Source organism: Leguminivora glycinivorella, chromosome 4, assembly GCF_023078275.1.
Source record: "Leguminivora glycinivorella isolate SPB_JAAS2020 chromosome 4, LegGlyc_1.1, whole genome shotgun sequence".
In the NCBI taxonomy this organism is placed as follows: domain Eukaryota; kingdom Metazoa; phylum Arthropoda; class Insecta; order Lepidoptera; family Tortricidae; genus Leguminivora; species Leguminivora glycinivorella.
This window is the reverse complement of record NC_062974.1, coordinates 10081587-10103607: the sequence shown is the minus strand read 5'-3', so window position 1 is coordinate 10103607 and position 22021 is coordinate 10081587. Positions and strand designations below refer to the sequence as shown.

The 22021-nt window shown below is 35.1% G+C and overlaps 1 protein-coding gene across 4 annotated transcripts in view; it reads left to right on the top strand.

Moving 5' to 3' along the window:
• Positions 1-22021, top strand: part of LOC125225225 (neuronal acetylcholine receptor subunit alpha-10-like) — a 111504-nt gene that overhangs the window by 68286 nt on the left and 21197 nt on the right. For all 4 annotated transcript variants that reach the window (XM_048128832.1, XM_048128831.1, XM_048128834.1 and 1 more), the window contains exon 8: positions 9463-9559. In XM_048128832.1, coding sequence (XP_047984789.1) covers positions 9463-9559 — 97 coding nt within the window. The remainder of the gene's footprint in view (positions 1-9462; positions 9560-22021) is intronic.

Here is a 22021-nt window from a genome sequence, read left to right as displayed (position 1 = left end):
ATATATTTTGGCAGCATATTAACCTTTGTTTGTTGAAATCGTACAAAGAGTCATTGAAATATTCTCAAATTAAGCCAGATAGGGGTTGTCCGAAATTTATTTGCTAGACCTTAATGAAAGTACCATAAAATCCCTAAAATAAAAAAAATATCAGACCTTCTTATATCAAATAGTACTTACCAATACCTTAAGATCATACTCTCGGAACATAATAATACAAAATTATGCACATGTCAACATTTAGACGAGGTTTGTTTTGTCCTTATACTTAACGATACAGTCCTTAGGTAGTAGGTACGAACATCAAGTTAAAGCCATGTAAGCAGATACCACTGAAAGATGACCTCTTTCGTTGTCCTTAAATACAAGGTCCCTAAAAGGTCTATCACTAAAAAGGATTTGCATAGCACTAAGCTCAGCATACGAGTAGATAGGACGCGGCCTAAGGATCATTTATCTCTTTTGCTGTCACGTCATGTCACTTGAGGGATTTTTTGTCATAAATGATTTATTTACATGGAAATGTTAAAAAATGACTAGCCATTTGACGCACCTGCCGGCGTATTATGCTTCCAATTTTATTACGTATCCACGTGAATAAGACATCTATCTGTCACTCCTTGGCAAGTATGTCAGTGTGAGAGTGACAGATGTCTTATCCACGTGGATAAGTGATAAACTTGGAAGCATTATATGCTGGCTGAACAATGTACCGAGATTTGAAACCTATAATGGTTGAACATCGGAGAACGAAATCGAGTTTGCGGAGTTTTATATAGGTAAATCCTGACAAGATTTTATTTGACCCTGATAGAGTGTCGCTACAAACCGCTTTCATATGGCAATAATGTGCCGACGTCATATTTAATGGGACCTTGTTTAGTACTGGTGGCAATTATGGATCGGCCTCGTTATTTCTATAAATATTTTTCACGGCAGAGCTACAGATACCTTCAATAAGAATAAAAAAATATATTAGGCATAACCTTTCGATTAACTAATCAGTACAAGAGAACCGCACTATAAAGTGTCAGTACTGGACATGTCAACAACCGATTTCAGAACATTGTTATCGAAATGCTGTGAAATCCTTCATCCTTTTTTGTTGTAAGTAATTTATCACGTTTAGTATAATTATTTTCACTATTATTAATATTGTTTTGGGCAAAATTGCGATGCAACCGTTAGAAAATTTAAAATATTTACTTCTTGTTTACATCACTAACATTCGACGACGGGTGTCAAATAGTAATCCTTGCCAGTAAAATAAATTAGTTCAGCTGAAAATCCGCAACGTGGCGGGGGTCAAATAAAAACTTGTCAGGCTAATGAAAAACTAATACAGGAACACTTAGTGGTTGGATGAGTTGGATCAGAATAGTTTTTCCATAGCAACAATTACTTTGATATGAGTAGTATACCTAAATCTAACCTACAGCAATATTTGATATATTTTTATCCATGCTTTCAGTATGTTTTTTAACATTAATTAAATACACAATATGAGAAAACCACGAAAATGTGGGGCTTACTCGTATGTATACCTACTTTGCTCAAAACCTTTTATTCTTATACCCCAAGAGCTATCCGGTCTTGCTACTACTGGGAAAATAACTTAATTCTATAACAGTACTTTTTATCTCACCAAAAATTAAGTTTGGTAATTTGGTACAGTTTTTTTAGTTAAGCCACCAAAATTTGTGACAAGAAACGTATAATATAATAAAAAAAAGATTATTTTAATTCACTAAAAATCAGGCGAAAATGGTATCAGGACTTTTGTTTTAAATTCGACTACTTTAATTTATGATCTTTATAACACATTAAGAAACCACCTATTTTTGTGAATGATACTTCGTAGTAGCAAAAAGCGGAGTAATTAAATTAGTTATGACGCAAGCAATAAAATGACAAGTGAAGTTATGGTTGTTTTGTATCTACATTATGTGTTGAAACACTATTTCTACTGAAACCACCCCAAAAACAAAACGGAAGTTCAGTATTTTACTAGCTCAGAATAACATTCAGGGCAAAAATTATATCAGCAAAAAATTGGAACAGACTTTTCGTTAAGATCAAAATAAAGAAGTATAAAAAATAATCCACCTTTAAATGCACGCCAAGAAGCGCTAAAATCTGTACTGAAAGAAGTATTTTCATATTTTTCATTTACCTACAAACTCTACTATTGACGATGTCATTTTCTGCATTATTTCAAAAGTTAGTTATTCATTCGTATTTTCATTACATCGCGGTATAATAATATATTTCGCCACCTTCACTATCGCTTAAATAGCTCAGTTATAGTAGCGTAAGACGATGGGCGCGCTCCTGACCTGACGTCGTGGGTTCGATCCTCGGCAGTGGAAATCTTTTTTTCTTGTTATTATTTTTTTATCTTTTACACCCTTTTCAACCCTCTCTTTTTAAATATTGATTTTTTAGTATTAGATTTACAACCCATTTCATTGAAATTTTGTTAGACACATGTAATGCAATAAGTTTAAAAGCGGCCAAGAGCGTGTCGGGCCACGCTCAGTGTAGGGTTCCGTAGTTTTCCGTATTTTTCTCAAAAACTACTGAACCTATCAAGTTCAAAACAATTTTCCTAGAAAGTCTTTAGAAAGTTCTACTTTTTTAATTTTTTTCATATTTTTTAAACATATGGTTCAAAAGTTAGAGGGGGGGGGACGCACTTTTTTTTCCTTTAGGAACGATTATTTCCGAAAATATTAATATTATCAAAAAACGATCTTAGTAAACTCTTATTCATTTTTAAATACCTATCCAACAATATATCACACGTTGGGGTTGGATAAAAAAAAATATCAGCCCCCACTTTACATGTAGGGGGGGTACCTTAATAAAACATTTTTTTCCATTTTTTAGTTTTGCACTTTGTTGGCGTGATTGATATACATATTGGTACCAAATTTCAGCTTTCTAGTGCTAACGGTTACAGAGATTATCCGCGGACGGACGGACGGACGGACGGACGGACGGACGGACGGACGGACGGACGGACGGACAGACAGACATGGCGAAACTATAAGGGTTCCTAGTTGACTACGGAACCCTAAAAATTGTCTTTCAGTATTAGTATTGATTGAAGGTAACCTAAGGTTCAACATCGTGCGTCGTTCCTACTAACCGCAATACTCTGTCTTAGCTAACCATCGCTAGACGTTATGCCCTTGTAATAAGGATTACAAGTGTACAGTGACAGTTGTCCGGTATGACTCATAGATTTATATATCATTAAGCTAGATTGAGTTGTTAGGCCAAAAAGTGTGTCCACATGAGAGGGTAAAGTTGGGGCTGGTGTCCCTCTCGCACTTATTGCCACTGTCAAAATTATTTGAATGACGTCATCACTGTCATTATTTGGGGATATCAGTCAATATTCAAAGTTACTACCAAATCTACTAATGCCGAATTAAAGGTTTTTTTTATTGCGCAAATCTTTGGTTTTATGGCTTCATAATAATGACTTACCAATTCATTACAAGGTATTAATATCCTTGCCTCGATATAATACAAAAATAATTTAAGAAGTTTATAAACTTAGTTATCATACAGGTAAAAATACTACTACTGTAGTAATCTCTTTAACACTGGTCACAGGTGCGAGAGGGACACCAGCCCCAACTTTGACCCTCTCATGTGGACACACTTTTACTAGTCTGATAAGAACGCCTTTCTGCACCGGTGATAAAGTTCAATTTAGTATGGCAAAAAAAGTGTGAGCTCAGTCCCTATTGAAAGTCCATGGTATGAGTCAATGAAAAATTGGCTAAATAGTAATCAGAAAACAAGCAAAAAGGGTAGAATATATTTCTTATAAGTTATTTCTTTGGATTACATTACAAAATGAATGTATTATACATTATAATACTCGTTGTAATTGTATATATTTCAATGAATAATTTTATTTGTTCAAATTAATGACTTTCAAGGTACAAAAACTATTGAGTCGCTATTAGACCGTTTTCACATTATCCGATCCGATAACGGATGTCGGAAGAATATCAATAGAAGAATCCAAGATTCCGCCTGTAATGTATGGAATATCGGTCCGACATCCGATATCGGATCGGATAATGTGAAAACGTACTACATTTTACTCTTTTTAATACCAAGATTAATTAGAGTCAGTTGTATGGTCGGTACGTAGTGTAAATAAAAAGTCGAAAAGTAGGTCCTTTCTATACTTTTTGCTATGTATTTTATATTTCAATAGGCAGGCTTTTGTACCCATATTACAGTACTTTCAATATGTGCTATCCTATAATTAAATTCGAACACTCGCGTATTAGACACTTCTAATATTATTTGAATGGCATTACCAACATTAAATCTCCTTTTGAAAATAAATTTTAAAGAATATCCCGCACTATCAGATCAGAACCACTGGTATTTAATTTAAAACAAATGGCTATAATAAATAAATCCGATAAACCTTTGGGTTGTCTGCTGTCGAATTTAATTATTTTCATAGAAAATATTTTAATTTGTATCCTTCCAGCTCGAGATTCTTGGAAGCCTTGTAAATTTTTCTTTGTGACAACAAGATATGACATTTATTTCAGGAAATTTACACATACATACATTACATACATTTATTGTAATAAACGGAGTACAAGTGACCAAGATAAAGATGATACAGTAGGGTATTTTTAAAGTTTATGTAATGAAGAAGTAAAATTGCGGCCTTTTTTAGGTATTTATATTTATGGAATAAATTGGAAATATCTAATACCTACATACTTATTATATATTGGTAGCGGCTCCATTCGTTCAATATTCGTTCGCAATTCATTTTGACATATAAGTCATTTGAGCATATTATGACAAAAGGTATTTTGATAAAGAGTTTTTAGTGTGTGGCAGTTCCATTTGCAATTTTGATACTTAGGTCTTTATACACTATGTTGGTTATGGCATGAACGATTTTTTTCCTAAGCAGATAAGAAGTTAACGTTATTAGCATCAACAAGAATGCAATTTAGACCCAGATTTTTAAAACATTTTTGTTATGAATTGTGCGTCCTTGTATTTAATGTCATTGCAGTAGCTTGTACTCATCAACTTATAATATAAATAAAACCTTAAAAAATGAATTAAAAAAGCTGTAAAAACGTATGCGACAACTGAGATTTGAACTTGTGACCTGTGGCTTGTAAGTCTAACGATAATCGCCGGGGCTATACCTGGCCGTGACATATGGGTCGAAATTAGACTTTGCATAGCTTTCGCGTGTTTGTAACAAGCGTTGCTTCAACGATTCTGAAGAATGGAAGAATACATTTCACAAGATGACGGAGATCTGTCAAATGGTAGAAGAGAAAAACGTGAGATAGATGTATGTACTGACAAGTATATACTCTTTTCGACGACTGTCAAATCGCATGCCTAAAATAAATGTGTAATTTTTTTAATTACTTTGGACTTTATTATCGGTGGGAAACGTCTGTTTTTAATCTACTTAAAATATTACTTATGTAGAAACAGGCATGTAATGAGGAGGAACACTCAAAGGATATGACAGATGGCCCACCCTATTAGTCCGTGAGACGTGAGAGCGAGAAGCTGATAATTATGTTTTTTCTCTCTCACATATGAATGACAGTGACATGCATAGGCGCCGCCTGGCGGGGTAAAATGTCAGTGTGCCTCCTCATTTACGTTAATGTGTAATAGAAGAACAAAATAAAAAGCATGCGACACGGCTCATCACCTACCCTCGGCCCAGCTCCACCGGCGTGGTGGTTTGCCATATGGATTCCTAAATGTAAGACACTAAGGTCCAAACCAAACCACGCAAAAAATGTAAATATATTAAATAAATTAAAGTATTAAATAAAGGTCAAACTTATTGGGTGGATTATCATGCTGTTAATATTGTTAAATAGGGACAATAAAAGTCAACCTCGTACTATTATCTGTTTCGAATTTGCCCGGTCAAATATTTAGATTTTTTTATTTCCATATAAATATATTGGTGGTTTTTATATGTTAAATATCTGAAAAATTATGTGCTATTGATTTCTGCTTAAAAATATCTGTTATTATTTCAGCTCTAGAGCACGTTAGACAAAATTCAAAAATTCTATATCAATAAAAATAGTCTTATTTCCCGTCATATATTTAGGTGGCTTCGGGTTGTAAACCTTAAAACTGATTTTTTTCTACATGTTTCCACCATTAAATTACTGTGAGGTATTTTGCTGAAAGAAAACGCTTATTTTCTAGGCGTAGTTTTTTTTAATATCTTCCATTCCAAACTATTGGTGGATTCGAAAATATAGGTTTTTTAAATTGCGATTAAGCGCTGTATATGAAATAAAACTACTGTTATAGAATTATTTTCAAAAATATCGTACCGGTCTTAGGCTATTAGTATTGTTGACACACACGTGTCTTGTAAGCATAAATATTTCAAATAAATGTAGTCATTTACACAGTCCAAAGGCAAAAATAACTAATAAAAACAAGCCTAAATATTTATCTTAGCCCACATAATGTCGGTCCCCAAACGTCGGCATTAAGTAAATTATATTATCCTTCAGAGCGTTGATGCGTATGTATATCATTATTAGTTCCGGGCCTCTGCCTTTAGTGAGAGTGCCGTTTAAGCGCTCACTGCCCTTTGAAGCATAAATGTAGTGTGAACAACAGCGGAGATAATCCTGGAGTAACTTGGGCTGTTAATTTTAACACTAGGTGGAATGAAGATGTGCCGTAGATAATCTAAGGGTCACGCGTTTACACACCTGTTAAACATGTACTTACGTAATCTTTGTCAAGGATGATTTATATAGGATTTACAATCTTCACACTACGAATCGTACCTCGTACCTCCATTTTTAGCGCCATCTATTAAATACTTATATTATAATACAATAAAAGAAAAGGTTCAGGTCGTGTCGTACCAGAAGGTGAAGGAGTTGGCAGAGGACCGGACGAGTTGGACCGACAAGAGCACAACTCTTAAGTTAGAAGAAGAAGATTAAATACTGCACTGATGATGCCTACAAAGTATTTTTTTTTCTTCAAAATGTGTGTTGACGTGATATCATGATATAAAAATAAAGAAGCATGTCATTTGTTCTTATAAAAAATAAAAACACGCAAACATATATGGGGAAAATATAATTTTGGCCACTTCCAAGCTGCGAAACAGCGCCATCTAGTTTTAAGCCTAAAAGGCCCCCTACATTTCAGGGGTACGCTTTTTTGTAAGGGCCTTGTCTGTCCTGGCCCCGTAGCCGAATGGCATTTCTCCGACGCCAAACGAAAGCGATACGCCGCTGGCTCTGTCGCGCCAATACGCAAGCGCGATAGAGATAGATATCTAGTAGCGCTTCGTTTCGTGAGCGTTTCGTGAGCGATTGTGCCATTCGGCTAGCCACCCTGGTATTATATGGTCCTTGATCTTTGTCGAATGAATTCTGCTGGGTGCGTAGTCAAGAGGCCAATTGTTCATTGTGATGTTTCGTAGTTATCCTTTTCTACCGCGGTAATAACTACGGCATAGTGAAAGAAAAAAATAAGTACAATTATATCTCATAACTAGGCTTAGGACTTTTATCGCATACCGTGGTTCTAAAATCCGTAGAGCCGCCATATTATTATTACTAAAATTTTCGACGTGCCTATTGTAAGGCCTCTCCTGCTATGATAACTCACTTATGTACACAGACAGCTGACAAAAATGTTGAGCTCTTATATGACATACATTGCCTAATATTAAGTTAGCATAATACATCCTTCTTGCTAACATATGTGTGACAGGCTTATGCCACTCATCCTTACATAAGGAGAGTAGGGTAATTTATATTAAAAAAATAAAGGGAAGTTATAGGATCGTTTATACGTTTAGGATCTCGTTTAGAATCTCATTTTAAGCTCAATTAAGGCGGGTTAAATTTTATAGACGATGATAATTACATAAAAACATTTCAAGTTGGTGATACACAAATAACAAGGATTCGAAACCAAACATACTGCTTCGTAGATAGTTCCATCTAACCTCTTATTCAATCCAGTTGTGTGTCCAACTACTGGAACATCCTCCTCCTCCTCTTTCCTATTTAAATTCTCCCTCTGCTAATAAAAATCACGCCAATACCTTTGAAACACATCCAAGTCATCCCGTCATCTCGTTCTCAATCTGCCTCAACCATGACCAGAACTACACCTGGAGTGCCAGCTAGTGGCTATTTTAGCCCATATGTTATAATCACATGAAGTAGGTATTTATAAATAGTAGTATAAATTCCTCTAATATATTACAACAGTTTCTGTAATTTTGCACGCATGTACTTTTCCCAGTTTCTATCTGTGGAAACTTGTTATTGGCTCGTTTTATTTCTACGTTTTAAGCCTTATTGTAACTTTAGCTGTAAGTTTACCTGATAAATAAAATTAAAATATATGTAGTGTGACAGGTCACATGGCGACCCTGCCAGACCTGTCACACTACATATAAGTACTAGCTACAGTTAGAGTAAGACCAAGATAAGTTGGCAGCGATATTGATATGATATAGCAACGCATGTGCAAGGGCTAAATATGTAAATTTCATAATTAGCACCGGCAAGGCTGACAAAATCGCTACCAACTCAGCTCGATACTGCTATAGGTACGTATAGTTGGGTTATCCTTGGCACACTGGCGTGGCAATCAAATATATGAAAGAAGCGCGTTCCTAGCACACAGTCTAAGCTCGTGTAGGTGAACGCGTACCATGCTTGTATGAGTGAGATATGACTAAAGATCGTTATCAAGGTGCACTTTTCGTGGCAAATGGTACGGTTGGCAAAAAAAAACAAATACTGGGATGGAGAGTGACATAGGCTACTTTTTGTTTCTTTCTAACCCCCCACTTCCCTAAAATGGGAGGGGGGAGTGGTAGAAGTTTGCATGGAGCATTCCGCAATTTTCGAATTTAACGCGTGCTAAGCTGCGGGAAAAAGCTAGTTATGTCATAAAAATACATTACGCGAAGTGTATATTTTAATCAAAATCAAATTTGACTTGAACTACTTGAATAACAATTCTAGATACGACTATCTAGAATTGTTATTCAAGTAGTTCAAGTCAAAAGTAGTGCACGAATAATGTTATTTAAAATGGATTTTTTCTAATCGACGTGAACGACTGACAGCCAAATCTGTTAAACAAATTTTAGTTATTTATTCAAGTTAAGTATATAATGTTTTAAATACTTGTGTATCTGTTTTTTTGCCAACCATACTCTGCCACCAATACAGCACGCTGATAACGATATTTAGATATGACAGGTCGACTGTTCGCGTTTTTGACAGGCGGTAACTGTGAGGTAACCGAGAGGGGGTGAGCGGCACTTTCAGCGGGGAGCGGGAGTGGCCATACTGTACGATAGTACTCTTTATTATACTGTGTCCTTGGTGTGTACTTAAATAGTTGTGTTTCTCGTAGAGGAGTGAGAGGGCAGCCGGTGCCGGCCGCGCTGCGCGAGCTCGTGCTGCAGCGGCTCGCGCGGCTGCTCTGCATCAACTTCGAGGTGGACGCCAAGGTATGTTACCTACCTTGCAAGACGAGACATTTTAAGACGAGAGGACTGATTACCTATCTATTGTAATAGTATTAGATCTGTTCGACTGCACAAAGTATACACTAAAGAACCGTATGCGACTTTTATTAATGCAATACAGACCGACAGCTAATTAACTAATATAATGTATCAGTGGCGGAGCGTCGATACAACTCGATTCCCAACGGGTTCCCTAAAATTCTCTAGTATCTGTAGAAGTCCATACAAAACAGATTCCAAAAACCCCTCCGGCTTTACCAACGTAAATTTTCACGCCCCGCCACTATGTATATGTCGCAGTAAGATAGATAAAGCCGTTATATAGTTATAACCCTAGGAATATAATTATACGTCGTCACATAGTTAAACGAAAGCGATTAACTGCTATCTTACTAGGAATATAACTATAATACTTTACTAGTTTAGTCATATAGTTATATGACTGGATTCAGTTTAGTGAAATGATTGTAGGCAGGAGTGCGGCGGTGCGGCGGAGGTATAGTTATAACCCTAGGGATATAATTATATGCCGTAACATAGCTAAACAAAAGCGATTCATAACCATCTTACTAGGAATATAATTATAATACGTTACTAGTTTAGTTGTATAATTATATCACTGGATTAAACTTAGTCTAGGGATATAATTATAATACGTCTCTAGTTAAGTAATATAATTATATTACTGGATTAAGTTCAGTAGTATAATTGTAGCAGTGTAGTGCGGGATTCGTTTGTTAGGTAACCAAACCTTGTGTACTATGTTCGATACAAAATAAACTTTATTCTAACGTCAGTGACGGTGTTGTTATTCCAAATCGTCCCGCTATACGTATTATAAAACACTGATTTAAACTTTCACGATTTTTACACATATTTAAAATTGCAAACGGGACTTAAGACATAGTAAATTAAGTCCCACGCGATTAAGTCCCGTTTGCAATTTTAAATACTGTATTATAATTATATTCCTAGTAAGATGGTTATGAATCTCTCTTGTTTAGCTATGTTACGGCATATTATATCCCTAGGGTTATAACTATACCTCCGCCGCACCGCCGCACTCCTGCCTACAATCATTTCACTAAACTCAATCCAGTCATATAACTATATGACTAAACTAGTAACGTATTATAGTTATATTCCTAGTAAGATAGCAATTAATCGCTTTCGTTTAACTATGTTACGACGTATAATTATATTCCTAGGGTTATAACTATGTAACGGCTTTATCTATCTTACTGCGACATATATACATCATTAAATAATTATACATTTTATTTCCTTGATGATTATGGTTAAGTATATTATTTTATTTACTTTTCCTTCCACCTCCTTAATTGTATTTTTGTGGACATCTTTTATTGGCTTTCTGTGTTGTATTTTAACATAAGTATTTGTTTTTCCTTGTATTGCTGTTGATGCCCCAAATAAATAAAAATAAAATAAAACAAGCGGGGAGAACATCAAATGTAGGGCCTGATCAAAATATTGTCTCGATCAAAAATATTTCGTTTTGCGCCTAAAGACAAACTTAGGAAATGGTAGGTTTGGCTCATCTCTGATGCCTGATGTGTGAAAGAATAAAACGCACTAGGTCTTGATTAATACATTTATTAAGTTAAATAAATGCACAACGCTCGACTGTCCTGACTCCCATAAAACGCGCGCGGGATAACTTCTTTTAATTGACAGCTCGACCACAGAGAACAGCGCTGTCAGTTAGGGTTACGTTCAGAATCTAGCTTAAATACATCATCATCATCATCGTGCCGCTTACATGATATGAGGAATTATCAATATAACGAGACAAAAGGTATATGATTAATCCATGTTTTGTATTAAACTAGGCGGCATTTCTAACAATCGGCCATCCTGCTGTTTGCCTGACTCTAGGCAAATAAGAAACAAAAACATATTTCTTAAGAAACTAACAGATTATCATAATCATCAATTGCATTTTGCTAGTTAAGGTCATTCGTTTACAATTTATATAAAAAAAAAAGATAACGCAAAGAGGATGATGATGATAAGAGAGTCCTAATACATTTATAGGTTACAGCTATTATAAGAATTGCCAAGTATTAGTTATTAATATTTGTGCACCTTTAGCAAAACACTGACAAAAAAAAAAAAAAAAAAAAAGGTTGACTTAGCAATCTGTAGGTATAACATACACAATTTTGGCATTATGCAGTGGAAATTTTGGACACAAGAAAATATAATTTTCCAGTGGGTAATTTTGTGTTAACGATGACTTCGTCTTATGAAGGTATATAGATAGTATTAGCCTTTATTGGCACACCTCCGCAAAAGATACTTACAGAAAAAAAATAGTGGCGACAAAACAAATTATTTTAAACAGAGGCAGACAACAGGTGGTATTATCGCTCAAGAGCGACCTCTACCAGACAACCTTCGGGTAGCGAAAATAAATCATAATCAAATCAAAAACTAGGTGTCACGAAATCAAAAGTCAAGGTTCGAGTACCTAAGTAAAGTTCCACTGCATAAAAAAAATATTTTTACATTTTGACAAAGATTCTAATAAAACAAAGACAGAACAATTTTACTTATACATAATGTCTCCGGCCATCCGTAATAGACTGGATGTCCTCATCCAACTACCGATGTATAAGTACATAATCATATAGCTAACACTTGTTAACAAATTTAGAAAATAAAATATTTTTTTATTTTTATTTTAACAAAAGTACAGTAACAAGTTAAGCAACATGCAACCCTAGAAAGACGTATCCAAAAAGGTGTATAACAGCATCAGTCTGTCACGGTCTACATCCCAAGGTCAACCCATATTGTTCGAATAGGCTAGTTTCCTACTAGTCAAATCAGCTTCTTTTTTAAAAACTGTCAAAACGATTTGCTAATGTGGAATTACTATGAAATACTGAGGAGTGACGTCACGGTCAATTCATTTACTTTTTATATCTTTTCTTTGACTTATTAAATAGAAATAATGTTTAAACATAATTACTGTCCATATATTTCTTCTAATTATTTGGTGCACTGCATAAAATATTTTATAGCCTAGCCTATTGCACGTTATTAAATTTTCAAATCACATTTTATTAATAATATCTGTTTCAGTTAAAGCAGTAACACCCTTACACAATAATATGTAAACGTTTAACAGTTTAGATGAAATTTATTAAATTTGTAATATCGAAAATAAGTAAAGAAGCAGAAAACTACGTTGAGTTAGTTATTCATATTTTATTTAAATGTTTTGTGTTATGTGGAAGCATTCGCTGGTTTATTTTGGAAATCAATTACACCTCTAACAACGTATTAGTTTTCCGAAGGCTGTGCCAACTTCCTTGTAGATCTAATGTTATACCAAAGAATGATATGAATGCCATAAATAATATGAATGAATATGAATGAAGAAGATCGAATATTATAGAGTTCTGTCAACATAATATATTATGTAAGCACAGTGCATAGACTGCCATCTCTCTACACAAGCTTGAAACTTCTAAACCTCAGTTTAGACAATTTAGCCCATATTCTTAGCTTGATATGTGTTAAAATGTCAAATATTAGTATTAGCGCCATCTAGGCTACCGTACCTATTTCTAAATGGTTCTGAGGTACGTTTTTAGGGTTCCGTATTTTCTTAGACTGTAGCTGTCTATACGGAGTTACATATGTCTTTGGTTATACTTACTTATTCTAGGTAAATTACAATCACTGTTGAACGAATTTTGTTGTAGTACATATAAACATTACGGCCTTACAATAGGTACACACAAAAATTGTTGCAATTTGAGGAAAATGAATATCATAATTCACATTGTTTTCTAGTATCACTACTGAAAGTACTGAATGAATATTGTTTATATCTACGTAACACATATTTATATATTGATTTTAAAAATAAGTTTTGTAATTGCTAAATCTACATCTTTGGACAGCGAGTGCATAGTCAGGTAAACATACACTTCAATATAGGTACCTACTACCTATAACAAGAGTAAGACTGTTGCATCACAAGCTAATGTGAAGCTTAAGGTTATAATTATAACCAATAACACCTACTACACTTAGGGCCACTTGCACCAACAAAATGAAGGGTTAACCCGAGGGTTAACGCACCATTTTATATGGAATTTGACAGATGACAGCCCACTAACCCCGAGTTAAGTGGTTGGTGCAAGAGGGCCTTAGTCGCTGCTCGCAATGCCGCCGCTGAACCGTGGGTATGCCACACTACAATATATATGCTCTCGTGGTCACCCAAAACTACCGTCAGTAAATGTAATGAGTTGGACTTGGAAACAGAAAGTAAGTGTCTGGTAACTTGTGTCATCACATAACGTGTCCCACGTCCACACCCACACACGCACGGGGTGTATGTATAGTATGGTACCGTAGCGTGGATGATTTCCTGCAACTCAACGACTAGCGTGAATTTAAGGCAGAAAGTTTACAACAGTGTTGGATAATTAAATACACACAAACGGTGCAAAATAATATACAACGTGTTTCCGGTACCACTCAAAACCTCAGACACCCCAACAGATTTTTTTATTTTTTTAAACTCATCTAGAGTATTCATTTTTTTTAATCTGATGGTTATTTTTTTCTTAAATTGAATTTTTAATTTTCTACTCTACTTGACTTTTAGCTCTACACTCAATAAAATAATTGCTAACTACCATCATAAACCATTAAACTATTTATTTGTGTACGTTACTGCAACGACATAAGGTTTACCAATAGACAGCTACGATGTCACTGTAAAAGACTTTAAAGCTTTGTCACAGCTTCAAATTGGACAGGTAATCTCAGTAAGCAAATTTAAACCCAATGTTCAAAATGACAAGGTTGTAATTAGGTACGAGTTTATTTTGTTATAACTTATGATAAACATACCTCCAAATACTGAAAAAGGTAAACAACCTCTAGCAATGCGATATAGGTACACAATGTTGTATTATGAATACAATAGAATAGGCACATAAAAAATAACTAATAATACTAATTTAAATAAAAATATTACCCCCATCAAGATATAGCTCAATCGATTCTACTCTCGATTCTGAACAAACGGTTTTCAGGTTTTTAGTGTTAAGTGAAACACGGTGTATATGCACAGTTATCATTATATCACGACGCACACAATACAAGGCGTCAAAACATTTGGACCGCTAAACTTATATTATATCCTGAGACATGCATAGGGAGTAACAATATAAATATCTACTGTTATTTTTATAATATCAATACACACACTAGATGTGAAATTCACTTTAGTAAATTGAGATGTACAGACACAGGCTGTATGGTGAGCTTGTTACGGCGTACCCGCACAGAGAGTATCCGTCTCATGCAAGCATTAGTTGTCCTATATTATATCCTGATACACGCACAGGGTGTAAAAATATATGTACTATTATATTTATAATGCCACCACGTACCTATTTTCGCTCAGTGATCCCAAATGAGTCAGCCTACGAAATGAGAGATCACCACCTGTCCCGATCCTGCGCAGCCTCCTGACAGTCACCGTTTTAAAACTGTCGCAGCTCCGCCGCCACGCTGTCCACTGGCGCTGTCGATGAAGTACACAGACACAGGCTGTGTGGTGAGCTTGTTACGGCGTACTCGCACAGGGAGCATCCGTCTCACGCAAGCGTAGGGGTGCCTCTTGTTACCGCGTTCTCACACAGGGAGCTATCGGCCTCAAGCAGACTATTTGGTGATCTCTGTTACCGCGTTCTCACACAGGGAGCTATCGGCCTCAGAGACCCTTACTTGTACCCGCGTACCCGCGCAGGGGGTATCGGCCTCAAGCGAAAATAAGATTCAACACCGCGTGCGCACACTGGACGCAGCGGCCTCCAGCGAATCATCTTCAACACCGCGTGCGCACACTGGACGCAGCGGCCTCACTCCAACCGCCGTGGAGTGGTGGCAAGTTGTCTTCCATCTACCGCGTACGTACACACAGGACGCAGCGGCCTCCAACCATGTCACCGCAACTCTCCAACCATGCCACCAAAGCTCTCCAACCATGTCACCGCAGCTCTCGGACATAATATACATTCAGCATCCAACATGTAAACCAATAAATATTTTACACGTTATTTATCAAACATAATTATGATTGTGAACACATATAAGTACAAAAATATACATTTATCTATCTTTTAAAATTGGTGGGAAATGCATCACCATTTGCTGGAATTAAAATTAAGCATTTGCGTTGCGTCACGAACAGTATGTGACATGTACTGTAGTTTAGAAAGTGAAAATTATTTTATAATTAGTCTTCCGGACACAAGTACTAAATTCCAAAGTCAGGATCATTAGTACTCCAATATATTTACTTTCCACTAAACTTTGTATATTGACCCAAAAATATCTATAAGTAACAGTTAAAAGCTATAGAAATATAAAATAATTAAAGAGCATTTCACAATTGAATACATTAGCGTCTGGCAGACAGTTACTACATGGCCAGGGTTAGCAGGTTATGACCAGTTTAATTTTACCCTAAGAACAGACATTGACATCGTGAACTTTATTTTCTAATGAAAGAGAGGTAATCTCATGCACATTGTTTTGTTGTCTCAAACGGCTTCAGTAGTGCTTCCAATTAAAACTCCCAATTTACATAAAAGCTTGACAAGTCATACATCGAAACATCTCAAAAATCAATCTATCAGAGGTAAACACCGCATTTTAAACATTCGTGTAACAGTTTCTGAGTTTATCGGGAACGTACAAATAGACAGACACAAATACAGATGCTGCAAGGGACCTTGGTTTGTCAGGTGCAGTGATAGTAATATTCATTGCTGTCGTTTTAGACAAAAACTTCTTACATAGGTACTTCAAGTTCCAATGTTAAAAAGTCAACATGCTGTAATATTATCACTAAATTGAGTGTATTTTCCAAATTTTTGGTATTTGGTAATATTATACAATAAAAGTAAATTTTAATGTAGAACTTGACTCTTCAACCACAGAATAAATAATAGTATTTACATACAGAAATTCCCATAGAACCGAAGTTCCGCGTCGCATTGTATTTTCCTTTTGTAGTGCATGGTACTATCCGTACCATATACCTAAGACTATTAGACCATTCAGATTTTATTCACCTAATTGTCTTATGTGTGGCATTGCAAGCACACGAGGGAACTTCAAGTTGTGTCAACCCTAACAATTGCTATGCAGCAATGCCAGCCGAACTCGCCCTACCAGAACAGTGTCCGACCCCTGATTCTATCTAAAACAAATGCCTGTGCATTTTGTCTAGACGCCAGCACTATATAGCGTCCATTTTTGGCAAATTTTCGTAAAAGAAATGGTGTAAATTACTTAAAATTTTAATTTCGAACAAACATTGAAAATTATCAAAGACAGATAGATTACCAACCAGCTCAAGTAGGTATAACTGTATGCATTTGTAATGGTTTTTCTTATTACGATACTATCTAGTAGGTATATAAACTCATATAATAGTAGTTACATTATATATTGATGATTTGATCCTGTTACCCCTCATTAAATAAAGTACAAGAGACTAAATATTCAATTAGTACTTATGTCATGAGACACTAACCTTGGGATCGTTTCCAAATTTTAGTTGACAAAGTAAAAACATTATAAAAATGAAATTAGAACATACCACTGGGTCCGCACAGTGAGATTGCAATTGAGAAGTCCTTTATAGAATGTGAATACTCTATAGAATTTAAATCGACGCAGTTCCGCAACTACAAGACACCATATAACTTACATTTGACCCACTTTATAGGCACTATATTTCATAACTAGGTACTTTTTTTTTTTTGCGAGAAACACTTGCAGCAAAACGAGGCATAAAATGTTTTATCATATCAATAAGAACGACCAGTAATGCCTCCCGTTTCCTGATGTCTTACCAACGTTAAGAACAGTTTTACTGAATAAATGAAATAGTACCTATCTCTAATCGTAATCAGTAATCACATCTAGTACTGGCAGTAGTAAATTCTTTCATTATTCTTCTTATGCAATCAAAGTGAGCAGTTCCTTAGCGCTGTACTTGTTGCACAGGTTAATATTCCATCATAATGAATGTCTATAATACCTACACATAAGATAGGCAAACACATACAAAACAATAATAATACTTGGATAACATAAATCTCCTACGTTATGGAAGTATTTAATTTCCATTATGTATTAATAAATTTATTTGCGATGAGCTTTTCAACAGCTGAACATAGTTGTAAATTTTGCCATGTTTCCTCTTGTGGAACTAACCAATAGTCATTAGATTTCAAATCAATCTAAACTATCATCTCAAAATATTCAAAATCACACACCTACTGTACTTCCAGCGAGATACAATCTTCCCTTCACATCACACTAGTAAATACAAGTACTGAGTGATGGATCAATTAAACTCAAATGGGAACCTGACAAAATGATCATAACTTCAATTTAGTTCTATTTTAAAAAATAAATAACTTCAATGTAGTCTAACATCACTATTAGGTATATAAGTCATATCACTGCGGCACAACACAACAGTGCAGTCACGAATTTCTTATTATTAATAGAATTGACCAGATATCTTTTGAAATCAACTCAATCAACATATCAGCAATACAACGAGGAAAGGTCGCCAGCATCCTTTGTACAATGCCTCACGGACCTATTTTTTTGATACAAGCTAGCATAGTTATTATGTAAATTTGCTCATATAAATAAATATTTTTCATATTTAACCGTTATACAATTACTTCCCCGTTGATAGGCAAGTGGCAGTTTAAACTTATTATAACCCGGTTCACTTCAGCAACATACAACTACACTAATATTCCTTACCTCAATACTTTCTAAAAATTCTGTAAATACATCTTAATTATGATTTATTATGGAATTCAGCATCTCCTCAAGGTGCCAAGCACATTTATTTCACACTTAAATTAAGAATAAGTCTCGGAGACTTTACCACAACTATGAACACTTCTATCATTCCAGCTCTACGGCACAACTAAATGCACCCTCTTCAAATTATTCAGTACACATTTATAATTTAAAATATATAAATAATTATTATTTCTCAATTAAAAACATAATAATTATCTCACAGTATTACCTGTTTTGGCATCAATATATTATATACATACCGCTATGTTACTTTGCAGACCCATATCACATTAGAAAGGGATGGCTATAATGTCCATATTTATGTTGTTTGTTTCATCCAAAATTTTGTTCCACAATACATGAACATTTCTCTGATACATGATCTCCATTCCTAGGAGTCAAAGCAATCATTTCTGATCTGGAAAATAAACACAAGAAACCACGGCCAAACCATAAGTCCAGTGTGGTATTATAATACTGATAATGCATGTTGTGCATGCACTTGATGTAATAAAAGTGCAAGTTTGACAGAAATCACACCCCATGGCAATCAACACACCACAAACTGATATAAACCAGCTTCAAAATGAGCATTTTTATTAGGCATTTCTTTACTGGACTTAATGTACAATACATAGATAAATGATCAGATTGTATTATCATCTTATTTGTGAACTTGTCAGTGCGTAAAACATTTCATTATTAGTTTCACATTTCAACACACCTGCACTCAGGCATGTAACTTACTTCAGACACAGTATTGTACTTACTGGTTGGACAATAGATATCACACCTTCATTGAATATTGATCAATCTATTTAAGTACTTCGTGACTTTAGTGCATTTAACCAAAACTTAGTGCATTTTACAGTGCGTAAATGCGTTTATTTGGAACGTCGCGTCGTCATGACGCTAATGATAACTTCGTATGATAATCAACTTATTTGACCGAAATACTGCGTGAGCATGAAAGTTTGAATTCGCACTTCTGAATTGAAAGAATAAAACGCACTAGGTCTTGATTAATACATTTATTAAGTTAAATAAATGCACAACGCTCGACTGTCCTGACTCCCATAAAACGCGCGCGGGATAACTTCTTTTAATTGACAGCTCGACCACAGAGAACAGCGCTGTCAGTTAGGGTTACGTTCAGAATCTAGCTTAAATACATCATCATCATCATCGTGCCGCTTACATGATATGAGGAATTATCAATATAACGAGACAAAAGGTATATGATTAATCCATGTTTTGTATTAAACTAGGCGGCATTTCTAACATGTGTCTGCTATGTCTGACGTTTCTGCAATTTGCCACCAAACGGAGCATGCGATACTATACACCGTGTTTCACTTAACACTAAAAACCTGAAAACCGTTTGTTCAGAATCGAGAGTATAATCGATTGAGCTATATCTTGATGGGGGTAATATTTTTGTTTAGATTAGTATTATTAGTTATTTTTTATGTGCCTATTCTATTGTATTCGTAATACAACATTGTGTATATCGCATTGATAGAGGTTGTTTACCTTTTTCAGAATTTGGGGGTTAAATACTGGCTGGTTACTCGGACGAATATTTTTTCCTCTACGAGTTTGACGTTGTTTGTCAGTTTAATCTTACTGTTTATCATAAATCATAACAAATTGAAGTCGTACCTAATTACAACCTTGTCATTTTGAATATTGGGTTTAAATTTGCTTAAATACTGCGATTACCTGTCCAATTTGAAGTTTACTGTGACAAAGCTTTAAAGTGTTTTACAGTGACATCTTAGCTGTCTATTGGTAAACCTTATGTCGTTGCAGTAACGTACACAAATAAATAGTTTTATAGTTTATGATGGTAGTTAGCAATTATTTTATTTAGTGTAGAGCTAAAAGTCAAGTAGATCTTTACAGAAAATTAAAAATTCAATTAAAAAAAGTAACCATCAAACTAAAAGATGAATACTCTAGATGAGTTTAAAAAAATAAAAATCAGTTGGGGTGTCTGAGGTTTTGAGTGATACCGGAAACACGTTGTATCACATAGCTGAAAAGTTGAGTTGAGCGATGGACATTCTCGTGACAGGCGTGACACCCCCTTATAGTGCCTGTGACTAACGTAGCGGAACGATTCGAATATTATACCTACCTATTTACTCATCTTTGATATATTTTTCAACTGTTTTATATCTTAAAATCTCACCCCGCCGTAATCCAAGTAGCTATTTAATAACAATTAATAATTATTTGTTAAGCGATAATATTTCAACAGAAATCGGATATGATCTGACGATGACATGTAGATTTATCAAATCTAAGACGCGCGTCTTCATGAATGTCACGATCTATGTATAAACAAGAATGTAATAATTAATAACCACCAGTAAAATAAAATCACCAGTGGTCGATAGTGACCTAGGACTCAGTAGATGCCACGATAGACAATACATAAGCTCTTTAGCGATAAGACCGCCTGTTGTCTGCCTCTATTTATAATCATTTAAATAAATAATAAATAAATAAATAAATAAATATTATAGGACATTTTATTACACAGATTGACTGCGTCCCACGGTAAGCTCAAGAAGGCTTGTGTTGTGGGTACTCAGACAACGATATATATAATATACAAATACTTATATACATAGAAAACATCCATGACTCAGGAACAAATCAATCAATCATCAATCAATCATTTGTTTTGTCTCCACTGTATGTTTTGCCGAGGTGTGCCAATAAAGAGTATTCTATCTATCTATATATCTACATATACGATTTGATCAATAAAGATAAAACGGTGTCATCTATTGGGTATTCTTAATCGACTTTGCTAAATTTATTTAAAGGGTTTACTAAATACGCTCAATTAAGCCTTTAGGGGGATTGATTTTGTCTGAGTATCACACGCGTGAGGAGTGACTAATTAAATTTCGGATTGTGCCTTCCTAAATACATACAACACTATAATATTGTTAGTGGTAGGCTTCTACATATACAGGTAGGTTGTTTATTTACTCACCTTTACTGGGACATTATACATATGTGAGAATAAGTCGTTCTAAGCAATATTTATGAGACTTTAATCGCAGCCTTAAAATCGCAGAAAAAAATTCGGCCGCTTCAGACATTTATTTTATGCTGCTTAACCTGCTGCTTGGGATTGGTCTCACTTCTATAGTAAAAGATGCTAGTATGAAAAATATAAACTATAAATTCAGTTCGTGAATTGAAAATTATGAAAACACTTTATATGAATATCCCATCCGGATACACTCTGTTATTACAGAGAGATATGACGCGACATACTTCCCACAAAAGGTACAAAAGAGAACACTCCTATTTAGTGGAGACATGCTTTATGACAATTTTCAGACAGCTCCCTTGCGGCCCAGACCCTTACAGTTCGCCCTACATTTTATATGAAATTGGTGCCTTATGAAAATAGTCACTTTGGGTATGTTAGTACAGTCCGAAAAGTGTTTCTTGCATTTTTTTACGTTTACGGGTAAGTGCGGCCTAGAAGTGTAGCTTGCGTTCACATTTGGTGGTTTAGAAATTTAT